At 44.3% G+C, this 25,184-nt stretch overlaps 1 protein-coding gene across 12 annotated transcripts in view; it reads left to right on the top strand.

The window, feature by feature from the left end:
- The window catches only part of SFSWAP (splicing factor SWAP), a 78,008-nt gene that overhangs the window by 26,202 nt on the left and 26,622 nt on the right, over nt 1-25,184 (top strand). For 8 of the 12 annotated variants that reach the window (XM_021073982.2, XM_084993521.1, XM_005670530.4 and 5 more), the window contains 6 exons: nt 9,703-9,943; nt 10,993-11,124; nt 11,655-11,748; nt 12,690-12,864; nt 19,912-20,142; nt 21,285-21,475. In XM_021073982.2, coding sequence (XP_020929641.1) covers nt 9,703-9,943; nt 10,993-11,124; nt 11,655-11,748; nt 12,690-12,864; nt 19,912-20,142; nt 21,285-21,475 — 1,064 coding nt within the window. The remainder of the gene's footprint in view (nt 1-9,702; nt 9,944-10,992; nt 11,125-11,654; nt 11,749-12,689; nt 12,865-19,911; nt 20,143-21,284; nt 21,476-25,184) is intronic. The other 4 variants (XM_084993523.1, XM_084993525.1, XM_084993520.1 and 1 more) reach the window with 1 other exon arrangement.

The raw sequence follows: 25,184 nt of genomic DNA, 5'->3' as shown, positions 1-25,184 counted from the left end.
GTGGCTGTGGCTGTGGCGCAGGCCAGCAGCTGTAGCTCCGATTAGACCACTAGCCCAGGAACCTCCATGTGCCGCACATTCGGCCCTAAAGAGCAAAATAAATAGATAAATAAAACTGGTTCGTTTATGTTGGGCACTTTGCTCCCTCTTAAAAATGCAGAATTCAGTGATGATCACTTACCCTGGAACTGTGTTCTTGGTACCTCATATTTAAAGTCCAGTAACTTGACCTATTTCAGGTAAAGGTCTTTGTTATGAAGAAAGCCTAACTGTAACCATAGGCAGAAAAAAATTCGCAAACCAAGTAGACTGCTGTTGTTTGAAGGGCCTGAAGCATTAATACCAAGCTCAGGGATCTAATGAAACCTTTACTAAACTTTATTTTCAGCCACAGAGCTTTACATTAGCTAGTGAAATGACTCTTAAAAATGAGTCACTCTGACGTTGGTCTGTCAGCCACATGAACTTATGAGCAGTGGCAGCTCCTGGCTGCAGGCCTTGCTTCAGAGCAGGCAGTTCCTAGCAGTGTCAAGCAGTGACCAGGCAGTCACCGGGCTGTGTGCAGTATATTCTGCTTGGTGTCTTCCTCCTAGAGTCTGGCTTTACAATGAGATAGAGATTAATAAATAGAACTTGTGGTTTGGGCCATTTGCCACAGTATTGCATGTTCTGTGCCTAGCTTGACAGAGAACGTTTATTGGTTGCCTGTTAACCTGAGTTGGAGGCAAGATCCTACGTGAGTGTCCGGGAAGGCAGGAGGGTGCATCCATCCTCTCACTAGAACCCACCTTGTGTCTGAGAAATGCACGTACGTGTGGATGAAGAATGGAAGAGAAGCCAGGAAAATCCAAATAAGGATGGGATTAAGGACATAATTCTATACCTTTTCCATGCTGTAGACATATTTTTGAAATGACCAACCACCCAAGTTGTAAGAGTGTTTCCAAACAGCTTTGTAGAAAAGGTTAACTTTTTAAAAATAAAGGTTTATGTGTTAACGAGGAGCGTGAATACTCTTTCTCTGAACTCCTTGCCCTGAATTCAAACTATAATAAATAGGATAAGTTACTCATTATCTCTTTGATTAGGGTACTGTTAAAAATTATTGTAATCAGGGAGTTCCCGTTGTGGCTCAGCAGTCACAAATCTGACCAGTATCCATGAAGACATGGGTTCAATCCCTGGCCTCGCTTAGTAGGTTAAGGATCTGCTGTTGCCGTGAGCTGTGGTGTAGGTCACAGACACGGCTCTGATCTCATGTTGCTGTGGCTGTGGTGTAGGCTGGTGGATGAATCTCCAGTTGGACCCCTAGCTGGGAACTGCCATATGTTGCAGGTGTGGCCCTAAAAAGAAAAAAATATATATGTATAGTAATCAAAGTAATGCATATATTTTTAAGTCAAATAAACTTTTCGTGATTCCTGTTTGCTGTTAACTGTTTTGTCTTTGAGTTTTTGCGGATTACCTCCATACCTCTGAAGAATGTGTTTGTACTACTCTAGATTTATTGACTTTAGGTTTACTCTGACATCTTCCTGCTGTAACAGGTGATATTCAGCTCACTTTCATCCTTACTAAGCCAGTTCTCATCCCTCAGATTTTGCTTATTTTACATATTTAGTTTCTTAACTTTAATATATTTCAGCCTCTGTTTTGTAATCAAAATTCAAAAGGGAACAGTATAGAAGTAGTTGATTCATGAGTCTTGTGCACCGATTAGATCCCTCTGTAAGGTTGTGAACTTGTCTGTTATGACCTGAGTCAGAGGGGTCCAGCTGTCAGGTGCCCACGCAGTCACCCAGACAGAACTGCTTTTGCTTCTAGCTTAGCATCTGCAGAGACGTGGATGACTTGGGCTCCTTTGAACAGTGCCACCTTTCTAAGCAGGTCTTCACGTTTACCACTGAGGCAGGCTTCTCTGTTAAATGGGTTGTTGCGTTCACAGTCTGCGTCTTGGTGACTGACAGCTGTGACTCTTGAGCTTTCTGCCTCTGGCACCAGTCTGGAGCGGCTTTGTTCCCAGCATACGGCCCAGGGTTTTCTGCTGACTTCTGTTCCTTGCTGACCTGTGTTAGTGCCAGGTCTTCTGATTGGTTTACTCCTGTGTTTTGCCTAAGCGCATCCTCCAGGAGTTTGCCAAGAAAGGGTATGCAGGAAGACCGTTTTTTAAAATCCTAGAATGTCTGAAAATGCCCTAATTCTGCCCTCGGGCATGGTAGGTAATTTGGGTGGGCCCAGAATAGTGGTCCCTCAGATTTTGGAAGGTTCTAGGCCACCACCTCTTAGAAGTCCTATGCCATTGCAGTTCCCGTTCTTCTGAGCGTGACTTGTACATTCATTCAGCAGACTGGCATTGCCGTAATCCCATGCTGGGAATAGCTGTGAACAGAGATGCTTCCATTGTAGGGCATCGCAGAAATGACAAGAGTCTGTGGGCGGTCAGCAGAGCTGGTGGCCATAGACAGGGAGGCCGAGTCCCATTGGAGGGAGGGGTGGGGGCGATGGCATACGAGGCAGGTGCCTACAGAATGGGAACGAGGCTAGGACCTGAGGCAGGAGGGTTCCTGGCAGAAGGATGACGGTGTGTGGCCTAGGAAGGGGGTGCTGGAGCTTCTAGGGCGATGGTCAGAGGGGAGCTGATTCCAGGGAGTCGGCTATGGAACTGAGAGAAACCACAATGCCCAGGCGGACTCACTGTGAGGAGGCGGGGTGTGAGACGGCAGGACTTGCCGGGAGACAGCGGGTGTGTGGGGACAGCTCTGTTCTGGGCACGATCCATTTGAAACGTTTTGAGATGTCCCAGTGTGTATGTTGAGTAGGCAGTTGATATACAAGTTCAGCTCAGAGCAGGAGGTAGCAGTTCTAGAGTCATCAAATATAAATAAGATTTAAAGCCATCAGACTTATTAGAAGAGTCCCAGGGATACAGGCAGACAGAGGCAGGAAGTGGGCCTCACTGCTCCCCAGCTCTGCCCAGCTAGTGGCCCTGCCACCTTCTTTCTTCACCGTCTCCTGTGAATAAAATAGATCCATTTTTTAAAGAGTATACTTATTTTTCTCCACAGAACTCAGTTATTTTCATTCTTAATGCAAACACATGTTTATCTTCCCTGGATTGACAAGGGAGATTGCCACCAGCCCTCTAGTCTCCAGGACCCCTTTCAGTGCTCTTAGTCTCAACTGAGAGTTAGATGTACATGAGATTAAGATCGCATAGAAATATCAGTAAATTGGCTCTGGTTTTTGCAAGAAACCAGTTGAATAGAAGGGCTTTGGAAGGTAATTAGGCAGGCTTGACCTCCCATTGTACACACAGTATTGGGATGGTGTTTAAGGATGTGCCTTGTGCTTTTTAAGCAGCTTGATTTCTCTATACACCTGTGCCTCCCTTAGGCAGTGTATGTTCCTGTTGAAATTTCTCTCTTGGATTTATCTGGAGTCAGCATTTAAGGATCTGGCATTGCCATGCTGTGGCTCAGGTCCCTGCTGTGGCGTGGGTTCAGTCCCTGGCCTGGTAAGTTCTGCAAGCCGTGGCCAAAAAAAATAACCAAAAAAAGGTCACATCATCATTTCACTTAATGTAAAACCCAGTCCCCTCTCAGAAGATCCTCAACAGAAAACCCTAAGAACAGTGACATACCTAGTCAGGAGTATTATGTCATGGATGCCCAGTGGAAGACGGAACCACAGGTGCCTTTAGACACTGCACGCATGCACGTGCGCGCGGGGGCACACACACATCACCCCCCCCCCATCATGTCTGGGATTCAGTGGTGAACTCAGGAAAACCAGACCCCTGCCTGTCCTTTCCTCTGTCTGGTCCAGGAGTCCTCAAAACTTAGTATTTTTGAGAATTTCTGAGTTGGGAGCTGACGTCAAAAACACAGATATGCTAGTTGGTGATCATTTTAAGGGTTTCCAATTCAAGGATTTCAAGAGGCCCCACTGCAGTGACAAGTGCACCCCTTCAGAGCGGGTCCCTGATAGGTAGTGTGGGCGTGTCAGCTCCTGTTCTTGCAGAATATCTCAGCACCTGGGTGTTAGAAGACCTAGCCCCTTGCTGTCTGCTGGCTACACTTGTTAACACTTAGCTATTGCCTGCTCTTTCCTGGGAGCTGTGCAGGTTACCTGTCACTGTTTTTAAGATGCTTTGCCCTCGGGGCAGTAGCTGTGCCCTGTTTGCAGAGAACTGCCCCAGGGTGTATGCACGCCTGCAGGAGCTGCAAGACAGCACTAGAGGTTAAAACTTCTAAAATTGTAGTATAGTTGCTATACAATATTATATAAGTTACAGGTGTACAGCATAGTGAGTCACAATTTCTAAAGTTTATACTCCCTTTATAGTGATTATAAAACATTGGCTGTATTCCCTGTATTATATATACTTGTAGCCTATGTATTTTATACATAGTAGTTTGTACCTCTTAATCTCCTACCCCTGTCTTGCCTCTCCCCGCTCCCCCCTTCCCTCTCCCCACTGCTAACCACTGGTTTGTTCTCTGTATCTGAGTCCATTTCTTTTTTTGTTATATTTACTAGTTCATTTTATTTTTTAGATTCCATGTATAAGTGGTATCATACAATATTTGTTTTTCTCCGATTTAAGTCACTAAGGGTAATACCCCCAGCTCCATCCATGCTGCTGCAAATGGCATTATTCATTCTTTGTTATGGCTGAGTAGTATTCCACTACTACTACAATGTAGTGTTCCATTAATACTATATTCCGGAGTTCCCATCGTGGCGCAGTGGTTAACGAATCCGACTAGGAACCATGAGGTTGCGGGTTCGGTCCCTGCCCTTGCTCAGTGGGTTAACGATCCGGCGTTGCCGTGAGCTGTGGTGTAGGTTGCAGACGCGGCTCGGATCCTGCGTTGCTGTGGCTCTGGCGTAGGCCGGGTGGCTACAGCTCCGATTCGACCCCTAGCCTGGGAGCCTCCATAAGCCGCGGGAGCGGCCCAAGAAATAGCAAAAAGACAAAAAAAAAAAAATACTATATTCCACTGTACATTCATACCACATCTTTATCCATTCCTCTGTTGATGGCCACTTTAGGTTGCTTCCATGCCTTGGCTACTGTAAATAGCGCTACTATGAACATTAAGGTGCACATACTTTTTCAAGTGAGTGTTTTCATTTCTTTTGGGTATATATTTATTTTTAGTTTTCTAAGAAGCCTCCATACCAACCTCCACAGTGGCCGTACCCATTTACATTCCCACCACCAGTGTATGAGGGTCCTTTTTCTCCATACCCTCACCGGCATTTGTTGTTTGTTGGAAGTAAAACTTAGGGGCTTCACGGAGCAGAAGACACTGTCTGGAGGTGCCAGGGTGGAAAATGAGGGGGCACAGCATTACTTACCATTGATGGGGTGGTGGAGGGATGCAGGCCAGGCTGGGTCTCAGGTTAAGGTTGGCTCTGTCACTGTCACATCCACCTCGGGCCTCCATATCTGGGGAAAAGGACAGAAAGAACCTTCTCCATGAGATCTTTTCATCTGTGCCATTCCACACATGACATGAGACCTGGGAGAAACAGGGAAGGTAACTGGTTCGCCGCTGGGTCCCCAGCTACAGTGGTGCCCTGCTTGTGCCTTGCAGCAGGATGTCTGCATTCTAAGCTCATCAGGCCATGGCTATTTCATTGCCTTCAGGGTCACTTTCCAATTCTTACTCACCTTTGCCGGGTGTAATTAGAATTTATTGGAAGGGACTCAGAGCACGTGGGTAAGAGGGGAGAAGGCGTCTTGTGTATTCCATCCGTCCATGTGTCTCTCCCCTCACACCTCTGTCTCTATCTTGGAAATCCCTGCTTTCCACCTAAGACGTGGCTCAAGGCTTAGGAGAAGGAGCCTTTTCTTTTTGTGAGCTCAGCTGTGCATTTTTAACTTTTTTTTCTGTTTCAGCAAATGCTTTTAGATATTTTTAATGGGTGAGCTGAGTTAAATCTGCTGTCTTGCTGGCAGGGCTATTTTTAGCACTTTGTTTTATTTAATGTGATGGGAGTTCAGAAATGCCATAGACTGATGGTTAATCTGCATGTTCGTATTTTCAGAGGAGTGATACTCAATTTTGAAAATAATGTATTCACTTCTGTTATATAGAAGAATGCACTAAATTGCAGTTGCATAATGCATAGTATTAGTTGAAACTTAATTGTAAACTGCATTGTTTTTGAATTCATATGTTTCAGTTGTGGCTACAGTTTTTAAATTTATTTGGGCTGTTTTTTGAAAAGGCTGCCAGTCCAGGCCAGGATGTGGAGTATTGGTCCTTCCTTGAGCTGTGACCCTTTGGCCAGTGGCAGCACTTGCTCTTCCCTCTCCTGGGACTTGGACTTGGGTGGGGGGGAGGCTCTCTGTGGAAGGTCAGGGTCACACTCTGCTCTTGCTGATGCCACCTTGTTTCCTCCTCCCTTTGGCGGGGGGTGCCCCTGCCAGGAGGGTGAGGAGAAAGACCCCAGGAGCTTGGTTATCTGAAGGGGCTGGGTGGAAATAGTGATTTCATTCCTCCAGGGATGATGTGGGATCTCTCAGAGGCCTCTGCTCATATTTGAATGCCTAATTTATTAGGGCAGGAAAGGCTATTATCTGAACCATCGTATCAGTTGTTCCCCCACCCTAGCCGGTAGATTCTGCGTGCTAAGTGCTGGGGTTACTGCCTTTCCTGATGGCAGCCTCCTGCCTTCTCACACGGTCTCATCTCTGCCACCTTCAGAGATATGATCTGAATGTTTCTGTGCCCAAGATCACATAGAGAGGATGTTGAGGCCACATATCTTCCTTTGAAAATGTGGGATGATGTTGTTCATGTGTAATGGTGGTCAGGGCACAGCATGGAGCCAGAGTCACAACTTGGGACTTCAGACATGCATAATTAATGCAAACTGAGTCGTTGGCAGCTGTGGATGTGCCTGCAGCACATGTGAGCTATGCAGTCATTCCAACGGGAACTGGCTGTTAATGAGAAATTTTAAGTTTCTGTGCTGATGATACCTCCCCCACATGGCATGCATTACCAGAAACCATGGTCAGTGCAGAGCTTTCATTGTTTGTAAATGCTTTTGTTTCAAAGTAAATCGAAATCAAAATTAAATTCCTTAATTAGAAAAATCTTTCACCATCCTCTAATGAAGAAGAAAATAAATCTCAGTCATCAGAACCAGTTGCTTATCTACAACAGGATCAGATATTTAAATTCTTAACTAGATCAGTGGATCATCCATGATTTTGTTGGGTTTGATTCCCAAAAATAAAAAATAAGTAAACTTAGACAACTTTTGATTGTTTAAAAAAATGAGCTTCATCCTACAGACATTTGCGTATGTGCACAAAACATATAGGAAGTTATTGTACTTCACTGTTAATAAAGTCCCAAAACGATTTCAGAATCCATCGAGACTTTTTTCCCCTTTCTTTTTTTGGCTGCATCTCAACAGGCAGAAGTTCCCAGGCCAGGGATCAGACCCTGGGCACAGCAATGGCAGCACCAGATCCTTAACCCGCTGTACCACCAGGGAACTCCAGGTGGTGTTTAAATAAATTGCAGTACATCTGCATGCTGAGGTGGGGGCGTGCATGGTTACAGAGCAGCACAGCTTTGTAGATGTGGTGATGTCCAAGGTGAATATTTGTTTATTTTTTTAATGAAGCTTAGTTGATTATATTAGTTTCAGGTGTATAACAGAGTGATACAGATATTTATTATATATGTATGTATGTATTTATATTGCATATATCAAATTCACTTAATATATGTGTTATATATATTCTTTCTCATATTCCTTTCCTTTATGGTTTATTATAAGATACCGAATATAGTCCCCATGCTGCACAGTAGGACCTTGTTGTCTATTTTGTATATAATAGTTTGTATCTCCTAATCCCAAACTCCTAATTTATCCCCCTCTGCCCCTTACTATCCTCTTTGGTAACCATAAACTTGTTTTCTATGTCTGTTAGTATGTTTCTGTTTTGCATAAAGTTCATTTGTATATCTAATTTGGGGGGGTTGTTTTTGTTTTTTGTCTTTTTAGGGCCACACCTGCCACTTATGGAGGTTCCCAGGCTAGGGGTCAAATTGGAGCTGCAGCTGCTGGCTTACAACACAGCCACCGGCTTACAGCACAGCGGTAGCAACGTGGGATCTGAGCCACATCTGCAATCTACACCACAGTTCATGCCAGTGTCAGATCCTTAACCCACTGAGCGAGGCCAAGGATTGAACCCGCATCCTTATGGATACAAGTTGGGTTCATTAACCACTGAGCCACGACGTATGTTTCTGTTTTGTTAAAAGTTCATTTGTATATTTTAGATTCCATACATAAGGGAAGAATGGAGTCACTGCTCCCATCCAGACCCTCAGATAACCAAGTTCCCGGGGTCTTTCTTCTCACCCCTTGGGCAGAGGCATATGGGCAAAAATCATATGGTTATTGTTCTTTGACTTAACTTCACTTAGTATGATAATCTCTAGGTCCATCCATGTTGCTGCAGTTGGCATTATTTCATTCTTTTTATGGCTACATATTCCATTGTATAGATGAACCACATCTTTATCCAATCATCTATTGATGGACATTGAGGTTGCTTCTGTGTCTTGGCTGTTGTGACTAGGGGTGCATGGATCTCCTCAAATTATAGTTTTCTCTGGATAGATGCCCAGGAGGGGGATTACTGGATCACATGGTAGTTCTATTTTTAGTTTTTAAAGGAACCTCCCTACTGTTTTCCATAGCAACTGCACCAGTTTACCTTGCCATCAACAGTGTAGGAGGACTCTCTTTTCTCCACACCCTCTCCAGCATTTGTTATTTGTAGACTTTTTGATCATGGCCATTCTGACTGGAGTGAGGTGATCCCTCATTGTAGTTTTTGCATTTCTCTGATAATTAATCATGTTGAGTATCTTTTCATGTGCTTGTTGGCCATCTGTATGTCTTCCTTGAAGAAATGTCCATTTAGGTCTTCTGCCCATTTTTTGATTAGGTTGTTTGTTTTCGTTAATTCAGTTGTATGACGTCTTTGTATAGGTTGGAAACGAAGCCCTCGTCAATCACATCAATTACAAATATTTTCGCTGAGTGTGCAGGTTGTCTCTTCATTTTGTTAGTGGCTTCCTTTGTTTTGCAAAAGCCTGTAAGTTGATTAGGACCCATGAGTTTATTTTTGCTTTTATTTCTATTGTCTTGGGAGACTGACATCAAAAAAACATTGCTACAACTTATGCCAAGATGAATGTTTAAATGAGAAAAGTAGGGGCGTAGAGAATGGAGTGTTGGTGTCAAATGGGGAAACCAGCAAACAGTGTTTAGTCCTCAACTCAGATCACCTCACAGGCCACACAGAAGGGGAAGCTGGGGCTGCTGAACAGGGAGGGTACTTAGTCCTGATCTGCACATGCTGAAGTTAGGGAGGACATCCATTTGTGTTGGCAGGTCCAGACTGGGCTGCTTTGAGTGTCCCCGTGCACTTTCCCGTGTCCCTGGGTGTGTGTCTGGACATTGGCTGATTCTTCCAAATTGTGGGTCACCTGGGCAGCTGTTCTTATATCAGAAAGATATAGAAAATGATGTGGTTGACCACGGACAGAAGTGGCATTGCACTCAGAAATGTGTCCCTTCTCATTGCATTGTGGATGCTCACCAACTAGCCTGTCATGTGCCACACTCACGCTCCCCAAATGTGTCTTTTCACAGCAACGGTGGCCGCCATGTACTACAGCTACTACATGCTGCCAGACGGCACCTACTGCCTGGCACCTCCCCCTCCGGGGGTTGATGTGGCCACTTACTATAGCACCCTGCCCGCTGGGGTGGCCGTGTCCAGCTCTGCCGGAGTGACAGCCACTGCCCCGCCCCCCCCAGGGACCACACCACCGCCGCCCCCAACCACAGCGGAGACGAGTAGTGGGGTGACCTCCACCACCATCACCACAAGGTACAACAATGTCACTTCTGTGGTCACCTGCATACCTGTGTTTGTGGTTTGCAGATACCCACATCTTTGTAATGTGGGTTACAGAGAGGGCATCTGTTATCTCTCTGAATATTTATTATCTAGGTTACAGGGCTAATAGGGCAACAGAAATGGTCATGACATAAACACTTGCAGCAGTGAGTCTACCCACTTAGAAAATTCATGCCCAGTTAGCGCCCTGCACCATTTCCCTCAGTGCTTCCCTCATCTGTTCTTATGCTGTGTTGACATCTCAGTTGGGCAGAGCAGGCAAAAGCAGTGTGAAGTGAAGCCAAGTTATTTGCAAAAAAATGCAGGATTTCATAAAATTGATGCAAGTGAATCTCATAAGCTGTTGGCAGATGGAGATCTGGCCATCAACCCAGCTAACACTGAATGTCAGAGCCAGCAAGGCCAGAACTGGACCCCTGGCACCTGCCCTGGGTGGCATGGAGTTGGGCTCTGAGTTTCTGGGTGTTGAGCACTTCAGAGGCACTGGACTGTCTGCAGCTGCAAAGATGCTCAAGAAGTTAAGACAGGACACGTGGGCATCTGCAAAAATGACCTACTTTCTGTTCAGGCTGAGAAAGTCAAATGTGAAACGAAGGGTGATGAATCATGCTAGCCAGCATTCTTTTTTTTTTTTTTTTTTTTTTTTTTCTTTTTTTATATGACAACAGCCCACACTTGATTTATTCTTGGTTGCTTCTAAGAATTAGCAATTGGAGGGAAATGTGAGGAAGACAAAGATGAACCTGTTTTCATGTCCTTACTTGTCATTTTGAGTAAAGCCACTGTTTTCACCATTGGCAATGATGTTTCGGTCCCTGTTTCAAATAGACTGACTTTGATTAGTTTTCTATAGCACAAGTCCTCTCGGATAAAGAGCTTCCCTGTCTGTGTGTGATTTACGTGCTAGCATGAACTGAGACAGTGAGGGCCCCCTGCAGCAGCCACTGGCCCGACCCCCTGCCTGCGGGGATCTGGAAGAGGGCCTGGTGCTGCCGGTGTGACCAAGCTCTTCTCTGCAGTGCACTTGCTCCTGTGGCTGCCATCATCCCCCCGCCCCCCGACATCCAGCCCGTGATTGACAAGCTGGCTGAGTACGTGGCCAGGAACGGCCTTAAATTTGAGACCAGCGTTCGTGCCAAGAATGATCAAAGGTGAGGTAAAGGATTTTATGTGGGTTAATTGAGCCTCATAATTCTTTTCTTTTTAAAAATATTTTTAACTCTTATGTTAAAAGAGTGCTGAGCTGGTGGGGTTTTTTTTTTTTTTTTTTTTTGGTTGGTGTTTCCTGTTTTTTGTTTGTATAGTTGGTTTTGCTTTGGTTTTTTTTAAATGTTGAAGCTACCTAAAATAAAAGGCTGAAATTCATGCTTTTCAAGCAGACTGGAAATTCAGATACACACTTCACTTTGTTTTTTTAATCAAAGAATGTTCATGCTAGGGTTGCAGCGTGAAATGTGTGACCGAGGACCAGCGCTCTGACCTCCCCACTTCAGTCTCTGAGGCCTATTACATGGCAAGGGTGGTCGTAGCTCCTGCGAGAGATTGTTGAGACCATTAGGGCTGGTCACTGAAGAGTTAGAGCAGCGTCTTGCTAGCAGCAGGCACGGTCACTCGGAGCCGAGGTGTGTTGCAGCAGGCGAGTATGTCTTGTTAGCTGACCTATCCCCTTTTCTGTTCCCAGGTTCGAGTTCCTGCAGCCCTGGCACCAGTATAATGCCTATTATGAGTTTAAGAAGCAGTTCTTCCTCCAGAAAGAAGGGGGTGAGAGCGCACAGGTACTTGTCTGGGAAGAACTGTCTATTTGCAGTGTGTGTAATAATAGGGCTTGTTGCTTTTAGGTGTAATATATGTCCTATACTTGCTGAATTTAACTTTCCCTGTCTCTCTTGCTTTAGATCTGTTGAAATCTTTGACCCATATTCATAGTTCATTGATAATCATTTGTCCAACATGCTCTAAGCAAAAAAAAACAAAAAACCAAACCCTGTCTCTTCAAGTATTTGATGTTTTGGTTGGGTATTAATTTTTGACTCCCTTTGAAGGAAGCCGCATCCTATAATTCTGTTGTATTAACATGTACTTAAATGCAGAAAGTGTGCCCATGGGAGCTCCCTGCTGATGTGCTGATGCTGCACCATTTGTCCTGTACTTGTCCAACTTTTGTCCTCTAGCACTGCCTGCCAACAGCTCCCCCAACGTCTTTCTTCCTTGCACATTTCCTTACACTTGGTTCCTAGGTACCTGTTAGAAGCATTGCTTGCAGTCCTTATAATCCTTTCTTCTGCCTGTATTCTCATCTTCTCATTACCTGGACACTTTTTTTTTTTTTGGTCTTTTTTCTTTTGTCTTTTATCTTTTTAGGTCCGTACCCACGGCATATGGAGATTCCCAGGCTAGGGGTCTAATCGGAGCTTTAGCTGCTGGCCTGCACCAGAGCCATAGCAACACCAGATCCGAGCCACGTCTGTGACCTACACCACAGCTCATAGCAACACCAGATCCTTAATCCACTGAGCAAGGCCAGGGATCAAACCTGAAACCTCATGGTTCCTAGTCGGATTCATTTCCTTTGTGCCATGACGGGAACTCCTCTAATATTTTTTTAAAACCTATTTTGGTAGAGAGTGACGTAGGCTTGTATGTGTCCTGCACATCCTTTCTGACAAACTCTGCATGATCTCCCATGGGACAGCTCAGTCATGTTTCCTCTCTGCAGTCTGTGTCAGCACCAGAAGAGGCTCCTGCAGAGTCTGCCCCTGAAAAGCCGAGTGACACTGGGGAGGATGCTGTGTCTGAAGACGTGGCCGATGCAGGGGGCAGAAGCAGCTCCTCGGGGAAGAAGGAGGCATCATCTACTAGCAAAGCTGTCCCGGACGGGAAGCTGGTGAAAGGTACGCTGCCCTTGCTGCTGAGTTCCAGTCTTGACCTTGTACCTTGTAGGTGGCACTTCAGATTAGCAAGGAAGACCTCTGGACCCCTTGAGGTCAGTTGCCTTTAACCACATGGCAGGAGGGAAGGGCTGCCCCTTTTAAGGTGCTGTAACCAAACTTGCTTACTGCATAGTCCTTTCCTAATTTCCAGTTTGAGGTCATTTGGTTATCAGCTTATCTAGGTATACGTTTGTTTAACAGCCTGTTGTAGCAATTTTAATGGGAGTGTTTATAATTTTTCAAATAATGTTCGGACCCCCTCGGACTTCTGAAACTGTATGCAAACTGTTGTATCAATGGAATTAGTTTTCTTTATTTATTAAAGCAAGTCCCTTCAGGTTGTACTTCACTCTACAAGGTAGCACTTCACTCGCTGCTGCATTTCAGTTACCTTTTGTGTTCCTGGGGGGAGTGTCATCCACCAGGACGGACATACATGAAAACAGCAAACGTAAACAGAAAGGAAGAAAAGCTGACACAGGCATGCTGTCGGAGAGCCATATAGTAGGACATGTATAGGAACACAAGTCCCCTGGCGGGAACAGGAACAGCCATGCAGGGCAGAGGTCTGAGCCAGAGACAGACGTGTTCCCAAGCTGAGGTGGTGCAATCTGAGCCAAGTGGCAAGTTCAGAGACAGGAAGTGGCCTGAGGGACTCAGTTGGTGTGAAGTGGGGTGCACATGCAAAGGTTGCTGTGACCAGTTCATGGGGGATTTGCCCTCCCAGCGGGTCTTGGGGCTTCCAGCAGGGGAACTACACACCTTACAGGTTAGATCAGAGGAACCACCTTATCCAGTCTGGTGAGAGTGTGAAGGGATGAGGCCAAGGAACCATGTGTGAGGTTTTGGGTGGAGCAGAAGGCCTGAAGCAGAGCTGTGACAGGAAAGGGGCAGTACTGTCCGGTGCTGCAGGACAAGCACCCAGGGTAAAGGGAAGGCAGCGGAGATGCAGCATCATGAGGGATGGGCTGAGGTTGTGTGTGAGAAGCCCTTTTCTTTGCATAGAGATGCCTTTTTTTGGTAGATAGTGATGAGGAATAATTCCTATGGCCCAGGTGAATGACTAGCAAACTTCATTGTTTTAGGAAAGCATCAAAGTATCTTTGAGCCTCTCAGTCCAGGAGTTACCTGAGCACATATTTACTCTCACCCTTCCCAGCCACCTTCAGACTCTCAGTGAAATAACTGAAGGAATAGCAGACAGAACAGAAACGGGAGAGGCACTCTTCATGTTCAGAAGGACAAGCCAGCCCCCCTGGAATTTAGTTCTCTTCCCACATGGGAGAGAAAGACATTCGGGAACTCAGTGGCAGTGACCTCCTGGGGAACCCACTGTCAGCCAGAGAAGGGGGTGGGCAGAAGGTCAGGAAAGTCAGGAGCAGCCAGGGAGCATCAGGACCCCCACAGGGTGTGGATGGTGCAATGGGCCAGCTTCTCAGCCAGGGCTGTGGCCACACTAGAGCTCCCTCCACACTCCCATGACCTTCCTCTGAGTAGGCAGCTGAAACAGCAATAGGGCCACCCTCCTCCTGCTGTCTGTGCCTGCGACACCTGAGGGCTGCACATCTTCTATCAAGCTGAGGAGGCAGAGTCACAGCACCTGCCAAGAGGCAAGGATTCAGAGGGATGTACTTCTGAGCCTTGGAGCACATGGGCCCCTTAGAAATAGGGTGACCAAGTTCCAGGAGAATTTTGTTAATCTCCAATTTGTCTTCTCACAGAATTAAAGATATGAAATTAGTGTAGCCGATAGTCTGACATCTGGAAAAGACTATTCAGAAAAAGACTGCCAACTTTTAAAATATAATGAAAGCACTAAAATTTAGTTGGATGAGAAGACAAGTTCAACGTTTTCCTCAGATTTCCAAGGAAAGGGATAGAGATGGAAGAAAAAGCATCCAGATAGAAAAATAGGCAGGTTGTCCTCCACAGGGGAGAAAAAGCAGGTTGGCACATCAGACTTACATCTCTTGCATTAAATGCCAGGTAATGAAGGTCTGCCTGAATTTTTGAATGAAAATATTCTAAATGCTGGAGCAAAAAGATTGTTGTAGACACGTCGACACTCTGAAATAATTAAAGAAAGTGAGGACAGTGAGATTATTTCTTATTAAAAAATTATCAAATGCAGTGAAAACTTAAAAGAAAAACCTAGTACATCCTTATATTCTTAAGTTGGTAAAGAAAAATAAAAACAAAACAAGCATTCAACTTAAGAACCTAGGAAGAAACTATAAAATGCATCTAAGGAAAGCAGGAGAGGAGAATCAGTAAAAAAGCAGAAATTAGTGAGAAGATAATACAAGACTAGTAAAACATACTATCGTTGTACAAGTTTACTATAGAAAAAAAGCAAATACAAATACACAACATGATGAATGAAAGAAAAAACAGGTATTTTAAAGTACACAAGGATAATATACATAACTGAATTTGAATAAACTTGAAAATAACTGAAAAAATTGTTTAAGAAAATATAAATTGGTAAAATTGTCTCTAAAGAGACAGTAAAATGACAGACCTGTAGGCCTGAAAGAATTGAGAAAATATTGGTCAGTGAAATACCTCTGAAAACCAGGCAGGCCAGGACAGTCATGGTGAAGGTAATTTTCCTCAAGAAAGAGAAAAAGCCTGTGTGATTAAAGCTGCTCTAGAGCCTACAGGTAGAAAGTTAGGAGGCTCTTGAGCCCCAGTACCTTAACCCCACAAAGCTTTGCCTCCACAGGCCACAGTCACTGAGAAATTAAGATGTTAGTACCTGAGATTGAAGCCAGTTTAGAAAGATAGTGATAGCAGGGATGAGCGGGTGGGCTTCTTCCAGCAGCCCCCACACAGCATCCCACCAGAAAACTTCCCATCACAGTCGGTCTTGTTAACAGATGCTGGAAGAGCATCAGCATTTCCTGAGATGTTTATGATAAAGGCTCTATAGTATGACAAGCATTTGATGTTGGGAAAACAGGCTCTCCATTTTGAAAAAAATAAGACTGTTACATCACATCTGACAATAGTAATGATTCCAGATAAAGTATTTAAATGCAAAAAATAAAACACTAAAAGTAGAAGAAATTAAAGTAATTTTTTTCTAGTCTTGGAATTGGAAAGGACTTTCTAAGAATTGAAGCCGTAAATGATAAAGAACGATTAATAGGTCTGATGGGAGCTGGGCCTGTATAAAGTTGAAAGACAGATGTCAGAATGGCAGTGATTGCTAATATAACAGAAGGTCAAAATCCTTGCTATAGAAAGAGTTCTTAAAAATCAGTAAGAAAAAAAATCCACTGCAGCAGAAAAACAGAGGACATGAAAAGATAGTTCACACAAGATGAAAAGTAGATGGTCTATGAAAATTTTTTAAAGTAATAGGGTGTGGGCAGCAGGACCCTCACACATCCGTCTTTGTGGGTTGTTGGCAAGGCCTCTTTAGAGGAGGCAGCCCGATGAGAGTACCAAACTAAATGTACACACCCCCCTGCTCCTAGAAACATCTGGCTCACCTTGGTGTCTCCACCAAGTATTCATTCATCACAAGGCTTACAAGCTTTTAAAAATATAAAGTTGGGGACTTCCTGTTGTGGCTCAGCAGGTTAAGAACTTGACATAGTGTTCTTGAGGATGTGGGTTCCATCCCTGGCTTCACCCAGTGAGTGAAGGACCTGGTGTGGCTGTGGCATAGGTCTGTAGCTACACTTCAACCCATAGGCTGGAAACTTCCATATGCTACAGGTGCAGCCCTAAAAAGAAGGAAAAAGAAAAGAAAAAAATACATAAAATTGGGAACAGCGATGGAGACTGAAATAAATTGGCTTGTCCATACTAAAAAATAATACTGCCGTTTATTAAAATGATCCATGTTGACATGGAAAGATGTTGCTTATTAAGTGAAAACAGTAGGCTCTAAAACTGTAAAGCATGGTCCCATTTCTCGTGTCTTGTACACACGCACTGGTCCATGTCTTGGAATCTCCTGATTATGTTCAGATCATTTTTTCCCCGTATCTGAATTGCAGTTGGTCTTTCATTTTGCTCCCTTATGTTTCTACAATTTCCCGTAGGAAAAAAATAAAGTTTGCATGATGAGCTGTGGAAAATAAAATTTCTGTAGAGAGCATATATCACTTTAGAAGTTAGAAGTAATAAAACTCAATCCCTTAAGAATGGAAGTATATTTGGTGGGGAAGATGTAGGACTAGTCACAGTTATTCCCTGAACATCAGTCCCCCTTGGCCTGGCCCCATCAGCTGGCTAGTCCTGCAGAGCCTGCCTGGGGAGAGGCTTCATCTAGATGAGACTCCACGAGGGAGAAAGTCCAGGCCTAAGAAGAGGGCGAAGGCTCCAGGCAAAGGGCAGGGCCAGGACTTGGGCTTCATCCTTAACACCATGGGAAATGGTTGAAGGCTTAGGAAGTGCTTTTACTGTGTTGTGATGTGATTTTCAAATAAGATTCTAGGTAGAAGCAGTAGTGGTATAACTAAAAAATTATACAAAGGAAATAATCCAAATCCCCTGCTTTCTCACTGAGCTACACTGGGAGTTACTTGCCCTTTTTAGCCTTTGTTTCCTTAACTGTAAATGGGGAGGCCTAATAGTATTAGTCTCCTCCTGGGGTTGCAAATGCTAAGTGAGGTGAGACCTGTAGACTCTGCATATCAGTTTTTTGTTAAATCACTTTAAAGTATTTATTGGAGTTCCCATCATGGCTTAGCAGTTAACAAACCTGACTAGTATCCATGAGGTTGCGGGTTTGACCCTCGGCCTTGCTTAGTGGGTTAAGGATCCGGCATTGCCTTCAGCTGTGGCATATGTCACAGATGCGGCTAGGATCCCACATTGCTGTGGCTGTGGTGTAGATCTGCAGCTGCAGCTCTGATTCGACCCCTAGCCTGGGAACTTCCATATGCCAAGGGTGTGGCCCTAAAAAAAGACCAAAAAAAAAAAAAAAAAAAAAGTATATATCATTTAATGGTGCTCTTTGGCACTGTAGTTGGTGTGCATTGCACTGTGTTCCAGAAGTTCTCATTTAATATATTTGTTGGTTGCATGCTTTTTTTGGAGGAAGAGATTGTTTAGGAGTAATAATTTTACAATTATTTTGTGATATAATACTTTGGCCCAAGTTATCTTGAGTAATTTTGTTTCACTGGATTTTTCTCTCCTTTTAAACGTTGCTTTGACTCTATTCAAGAGACCATATTTCTAAAGGCAATAAAGGGTTAATATTATGAAATTTTTTTCCTATGGAAAATTACAAAAGTACGAAAACAGAGCATGGTATAATAATCACATCCCACCCCACAAGCAAGAGCTCAGCATCCAGCCCCATGGCCAACCTCAGGGCTAATCTCATCTATAAGTCTCACTCCAGCCCACCCCAAGAATATTCTGAAACAGATCCCAAAATCATGGCATTTTATCCATCAGGGTGATAGCAGGTATTTCCAAAAGATAAGGACTGCTCTTAACATAATCACAGTAAAAATGTCAATACTGACTCCCAGCAAAGCATCTTTTTAATCCCATGTTGAATCTTTGAGGGGTTGTTATAAAGGTAGACCTCGGTGCCTCAGTGTGCAGGTGCATGATGTTGTATAATCAATACAGAGACTGATTTTGCTCCCCTGTCATTTTGACTTATCTTATAAAATATCACTTTACCAGCATTTGGAGTTCCCATGGTGGCACGGCGGAAACGAATCCAAATAGTATCCATGAGGATGCAGGTTCAATCTCTGGCCTTGTTTAGTGGGTTAAGGATTTGGTGTTACCATGAGCTGGTATAGATCACAGATGCAGCTTGGATCCTTTGTTGCTGTGGCTGTGGTGTAGGCTGGCAGCTACAGCTCCAATTCCATCCCTAGCCTGGGAAACCTCCATATACCTCAGGTGCACCCTAAAAAGCAAAAAATAAATAAATAATAAATAAAAGACCACTTTACCAGCATTTAACATCTTGGGGTGCACTATGTAGCTTGAGGTGATTACTGACAAGAGACTGTTACATTTCAAAGATCTGGGTTATTTACAAGCTTCAAGTCACACTTGGGTTTGGAACAGTCGGTGGGGAAACATTGGGGCCAGCCAGGTCTGCTCACCCACACACTCCCAGCCTCTTCCAGAACCCACCTTTGTCAACAACTCAGAATCCACCTCCTTTGTCAGAGTCAGCTGGTTTGCACTTCTCTTAGAGTTGCCCTTCATTGTGGTTTACATGAATATTTTTCATAAGTAATAACTCATGGTTTTTTTTTATAAAGTGTCTTCTTACAACCAGTTAGGTGTTGTTTAGAGCCTTTTACCGTAGTGTCTGAGAAGGGGACTCAGTGAGTGAGTGCTAAGTGGTTGGGGGAAGGGGAAGAAGATTGTTTCCTTTGGGGCCTTTGTAGTTCTCGTAAATTAAAATTTCCAAATACGCTTGGAGAGAAAAATTGAACCACCAAAATTTTTGTTATACTAGGTTTAAATTTTTCTTAGAGCTGTAGAGAATTATCTGACATAATGCCTAGCACAAAGTAGGCCCCCAGTCCAATGTTTGCTAATCAAAGGAACAGACTCTGTAACTTCTGCTTTGTTAGAAAAGGCAACTTTATATAGTTGGGATTTTCTAGAAGTACCTTTTAATTGTGGAGTCGCATCATATGCTTACTTACACAAATTCAGCTATATGCTGAGCCCCAAAAAAGAAGGAAAACACCAACGAAAATTGACCATTTACTCAAGTAGTGACTCCAGCTTGCACTCAGTGCATGCACCCTGCCCTGGCCTGGGATGGAGCCAGCACTGTGTGGCCCCCTCCCTCAGGCTCAGCACATGTGACGGGCTTTGGACCAGCCCCTCTGACGTCACAGACACTACCTGCTGCCCCTAGAACCTCCCTCTGCGTAAGATGTGGCTCCACTCAGACGTTACTCCCACCAGCTGCGGCTCATGTGGATGGTGGGGCCCATGAGGGTTTCTGCTCTGTGCTTCCGGTTACCTAAAAATGTTACCATTTTCACCTTTTCTCAATAGCCTCATTTGCTCCAATAAGCTTTGCAATCAAGGCCAAAGAAAATGATCTACTTCCCCTGGAAAAAAATCGTGTTAAGCTAGATGATGACAGTGATGATGATGAAGAAAGCAAAGAAGGCCAAGAAAGTTCTAGTAGTGCTACAAACACTAACCCGGCAGTTGCCCCACCCTGTGTAGTTGTTGAGGAGAAGCGGCCTCAACTTACCCAGGAGGAGCTAGAAGCAAAGCAAGGTTTGTCAATATGTTTTAAACTTCTTGAAAGAAAAAAGTACATAAATAAAAGATTAACCTACTAAGCCGGAAATACTGAGACTGCCAACTAGAATCTCCAGCCTTTGGAAATCAGACCCATTTGGGAGCTGTGCGATGTTTTTGCTCATTTGAGAAGTTCTCCGCGGAGTGAGGAGCACTGCTCTTCATTAAGCTCAGCTGCAGCGCCCTTGGCAATTTGTTTTCCGAGAAGGAGCTGAGAGTTGGCTGAGAGTGCTTTAATGGCAGCCCTGGGGCAAGCGCTCAGCATGTCCCAGCTCGGGCTAATGTACCGAGCTTGGAGATGCCCTTCTGTGAGGCTCTCTCCCTGCAGGACTGTCGGACCCTTGAAGATGACGGGGCCCAAGCCGGTTTCCAGGCTGCGGCTTATCTTCACGGGTCATGGCGTGGCCACCGCTTGCCTCTGACTCGCAGCCCCAGCGTTTGTGGGGGACATCTTGTCGCGTGCTACCCCTCCTCCAAAATAAGTTATATTCTGCTCTAAAGTAGTTGATTAACAATTGCGTTTGCAGTTTTTATCTGTGCTAACTGGTTTTTGTGAATTACTTTTTCTGAACATACACACACAGATCAAGCAACATTTATAGAAGGTAATTATTTAACCAAAGGATGCCTCGCTCTCGGGAACCTGCATTGTGCTGATGTGCTGTAGTCGCTCTCCCCAGGCACACTTGTGTTCATGCATGTGTATCTGAATCTGCATTTACTGCCTGTAAACTAAACAGTGTGTCGGGTTATTTGGAGTAAAACACTTCTCATAGAGTGTTCATCACCTGGTGTGACTATTTGGGGCACATGTTTATGAGAACCATTCTGAGGTTTTCATCATTCCAGGTTTCACTGGTATGGAATCCCATCAACTTTCTGACTTCAATTTTGAAAGTCAAATATGAAAAGTACTAATAATAAACCTTATAAACTAATTCTCTCAGACTTCTGTTTGCCCAGTTTTATTTTCCTTTCCTGAAATTTATATCATATTTATCTTTTAAAATAACTGCATTGTATTTCATGACCCTTTTGCTGCCTGTGAAAATTAAGATAGATATTTATAAAGTACTGCTTGCTCTAAACGTCACTTTTTTCTTTGTTTATTCCTTAAGCAAAGCAAAAGCTGGAGGACCGACTGGCAGCTGCTGCCAGGGAAAAGCTGGCCCAAGCATCTAAGGAATCAAAGGAGAAACAGCTTCAAGCAGAACGTAAAAGGAAAGCAGCTTTATTTTTACAAACCTTAAAAAATCCTCTGCCAGAAGCAGAAGTCGGGAAAGCTGAGGAGAGTACTTTCAATGCAGAGGTAAGTGTAAAGAGGTCCACATCAGGAGTTCCCGTTGTAGCTCAGTGGTAACAAACCTGCCTAGTATCTGTGAGGATGCAGGTTCGATCCTTGGCCTCTCTTAGGTGGGTTAAGGATCTGGTGTTGCTGTGGCTGTGGTGACTCACAGAGCACTGATGCTCCTATGGCACAGCTGCAGCTCTGATTCGACCGCTAGCCCGGGAACTTCATATGCAGCAGGAGTGGCCTAAAAAAAAAAGGCCCACATCAGTGTCCTGGTCGAAGCACAATTGGTGAAAGTACCTGAGTGTGGATTCCTCTGGCCACTCGGCCCTCAGCCTGCATCAGGGCTGTGAGCAGACCTGCCCGCCCCTCTCCCAGTGGGATGTGTGCCAGACAGGCCTTGGGGACATGATGGATTCAGTTCTAGACCATGGCAGGGAAGCGAATCTGTCACATTTCTTGGTTTCCCAGTGCATAGAAAGGCTATGTTTACACTGTTCTATAGTCTTATTATGTATGCAATAATATTATGTCTAAAAAATGTACACCTTAATTTAAAAAATCCTTTATTGCTTAAAAAAAAAGGCTAACCGTCATTTGAGCCTTCAGCAAGTTACAGTCTTTTTTTGCAATAGTAACATCACTGATTAAAGATCTAATAATGAAAAAGTTTGAAACGTTATGAGAAGTACCGAAATGTGACAGAGACACGAGTGAGCAGTGCTGTTGGAAAGATGGCACCCATAGACTTGCTCGATGCAGGGTTGCCACGAACCTTCAGTTTGTCAAAGACTCAGTGTCTGTGAAGTAGACTAAGATGAGCTGTGCCCATACTGTACAGCTGGGATCAGAAAGCATCTGATGAGGACTCCCCATAAGTGCACATAGACAGCAAATACCGGGGACTGCTTCAGAAACAGGTTTCTGACCACGTGGGCCCAGGATAGACTCACAGAGCACTGATGCTCCTATGGCACAGCCGCCCTGGAGCTCGCACCCATGGTTGGTGTCTGTTGGTGTCTGTGCTTCAAAGAGAAAAGGAAGGTATAGTCACCACCATCTTCTTTTAAAGGGGTCAGGTTAGATCCCCCCAGCTCTTTCCTACGCTATGGGACCAGGACTTAGTCATCTCTGCCCCTGCCAGTTTCTTCCCCAAAGTGGGAGGGATGGACTGCTCAAAACTGGGCCAGCACTGGTTCTCCAAGTATACCCAATGTGTCTTTTGCAGCTGCCTTTTCCCTATAATGTAGAACGAGCCCTGTGCTTTTTTTTTTAAACTTTAATTATGTTGACATTTCTAATAGTCTAGAGCCATTATTCAAAACTGATTTTTGCTGCATGTAGCCACTTGGCTTGTTTTTCTGCGCAGAAAGCAGCATTCTGAGTTCAGATTTTCAGCATTCTGTTGGAGGTCGAATCAGCTTGCTCGTGTCAGGAATCAGTGTGAAATTTTGTCACATCTGGCAGGAGGCCTGAGAAATAGAGCTGGGGTACACCAGGGAGTGCAGAGAGTGTCATCTTCTGTGAGAGCTTATTGACTGGGGGCTGCCTCTGGTGGACTGGGCGCTGCTACCTGTCCCCCAGGGCCCCAGGCACCTGTGTGAGCACCCACCAGCCTCAGGGTGTGCGCCCCACCAGGCCACGCTGCCTCCATGCGTCCCTGAGGCGATTCAGAGGTGGCCTGCCTGGGGAGGGCCCCCCACTCCAAGGCCAACAGGTGCTCATGCAGGTGCCCAGAAAAGCACCTGCAGTCATGGCCTGGCTTTGCAAGGACCTCTGTGGCAGTCCAGGACTAAAACACACAGCAGCTAAAACTAATCACTAACAGAGAAAAACACTTCAGATATAAAAAGGGGAAGAGACAGCATATGGAATAGCTCCACTTTTATGGTCGCAGCTATAAAGATTATACATATAGTGGGGGGTGGGGCAGGGAACTTAAAGCAAGGGAGCTGCCACAGTGGAAGGGGTGTGAGTGGGCTTTTTTTAATTTCCTTTATTGCCTTGATGTCATTTGTGCAGTGAATAAAGGGCTTAATTAAAAGACATATGCATATAGATACTTAACCAATTATAGTACATCTTTGCATCTATATTTTCTAATAAAATTGTGTTTTAATGAAACTTCAGTCACAGCCAGAATCATTCACCATTAACCCACAGTTTTTCTCAGTCTACTGTATTGCCTCATCACAAGTACCAGAATCACTTCCTTTGAAACACAAAATAGACTGCAGCTTACACTGTGATCCTGTTTGTCTTTAAACCTGGCATCTCCCACTTTTCTTCTTTTCAAACATGTATTTTAAATCTGTAACACAGAAATGAGTGTGCTTGTTTAAATCACTGGGTCAGTCTTCCTGGTTACCTGGTGGGAAAGATTGTAGCTACTTAACTGCTTCAACAAAAAGGGAGTGGCAGGAGCAGATGGTGATAAATGTCTTTAATTGCTTTGAAACAGAAACACTTGAGTTAAATTGGCCATTATCATAGATGAGGTTCACACTTGCAAATATTTTCAGCCTAGAGCAGCTTCTGGAATTGGGGAGCCTGCCTTCATTGACTGTTGTTTGTGCACTGACTTGCAGGCGCAGGCACCCTGGCTCCACTGCACAGATGTAGAATTTTAGTGTCAAGGGACTTGCCATTCAGTGGGGTTGGCCTAGTGGGGAGTGGAGGGGTGGCACCCCAGATCCATCTAAGGAGATGCTTGAGGATGCTGTTCAGAAGGCCTGGCTCAGAACCTGGCAGGATTTTGCTGTCACTTCGCAGTTGATCTGCCTCAGAGAGAGGCACATTCTGTTTTCACTTTGCTTTCTGTAGAGGCGGTGTCTACATGGAATAGTTAAAGTTCAGATGCTAGAGAAAGGTATAGAATGTCTTCATTCCTATGGAAGTATCAGTAAATACCTCCATAATTTACTTATTATTTAATTTACTTATTTATTTTGTAAAATAGACATGCATACAGGTTACCATTTTAACCCTTTAAGGCACGAAGTTCAGGACATTACATCCATCCATCACCACCATCCCTCTCCAGGACTTCTTCATCTTCCCAAAACTGAAACGCTGTCCCCATTAAACACCCCCCCCATCCCTTGATACCCACCTGCCTGCTTCTGTCTCTGATGTTATCACTCTGGGGACCTCATAAGTGGAATCATAGAGTGTTTGTCCTCTTGTGACCAGCTTATTTCGTGTTACAGAATGTTCTCCCTTTTAAGGTGAATAATACTCCATTGAAAATATATATATACACACATGCGTATATGTACACACACACCCCACATTCTGTGTCTTGTGCATTCTCGGGGGGGAAAAGACTATCCACATATAGATTTTAAATATTACAATAATAGGATTATACACTACACATTATTCTGATATCTCGATTTTTTCACTTATACTGGAGATCTTTCCATATCAACATCAGAGTAATGCTTGACATGTAATAGACATTTGGCAAATATTTATTGGATGAGTGACTATCAGTCCTTTCGTGTACCAGCCCTTAAATCAAGCCCTGTCTGCACATACTGTGGCTTGCTCATCCCTCCCTTCTGATGGAAATACAAGGCATTCCCAGGGTTTTATTTTTCCCACAGTGCTGCTTTAAGCCTGGTTCCTGTGTCTTATGAACTCACTGCAGTGAGTGTGTCCACAGGGAAAATCCCTGACCTTGGAATTGCTTTTTAAGTTCCAGATTTAAAATTTTTAAATTTAA

Source organism: Sus scrofa, chromosome 14, assembly GCF_054392235.1.
Source record: "Sus scrofa isolate SSC_HxYL_T2T_F1_AM1 chromosome 14, Sscrofa_HxYL_maternal_Yorkshire_Landrace_v2.0, whole genome shotgun sequence".
NCBI classification, from domain to species: domain Eukaryota; kingdom Metazoa; phylum Chordata; class Mammalia; order Artiodactyla; family Suidae; genus Sus; species Sus scrofa.
Note: the sequence above shows the minus strand (reverse complement) of the source record. Positions and strands in the feature narration are given on the sequence as shown.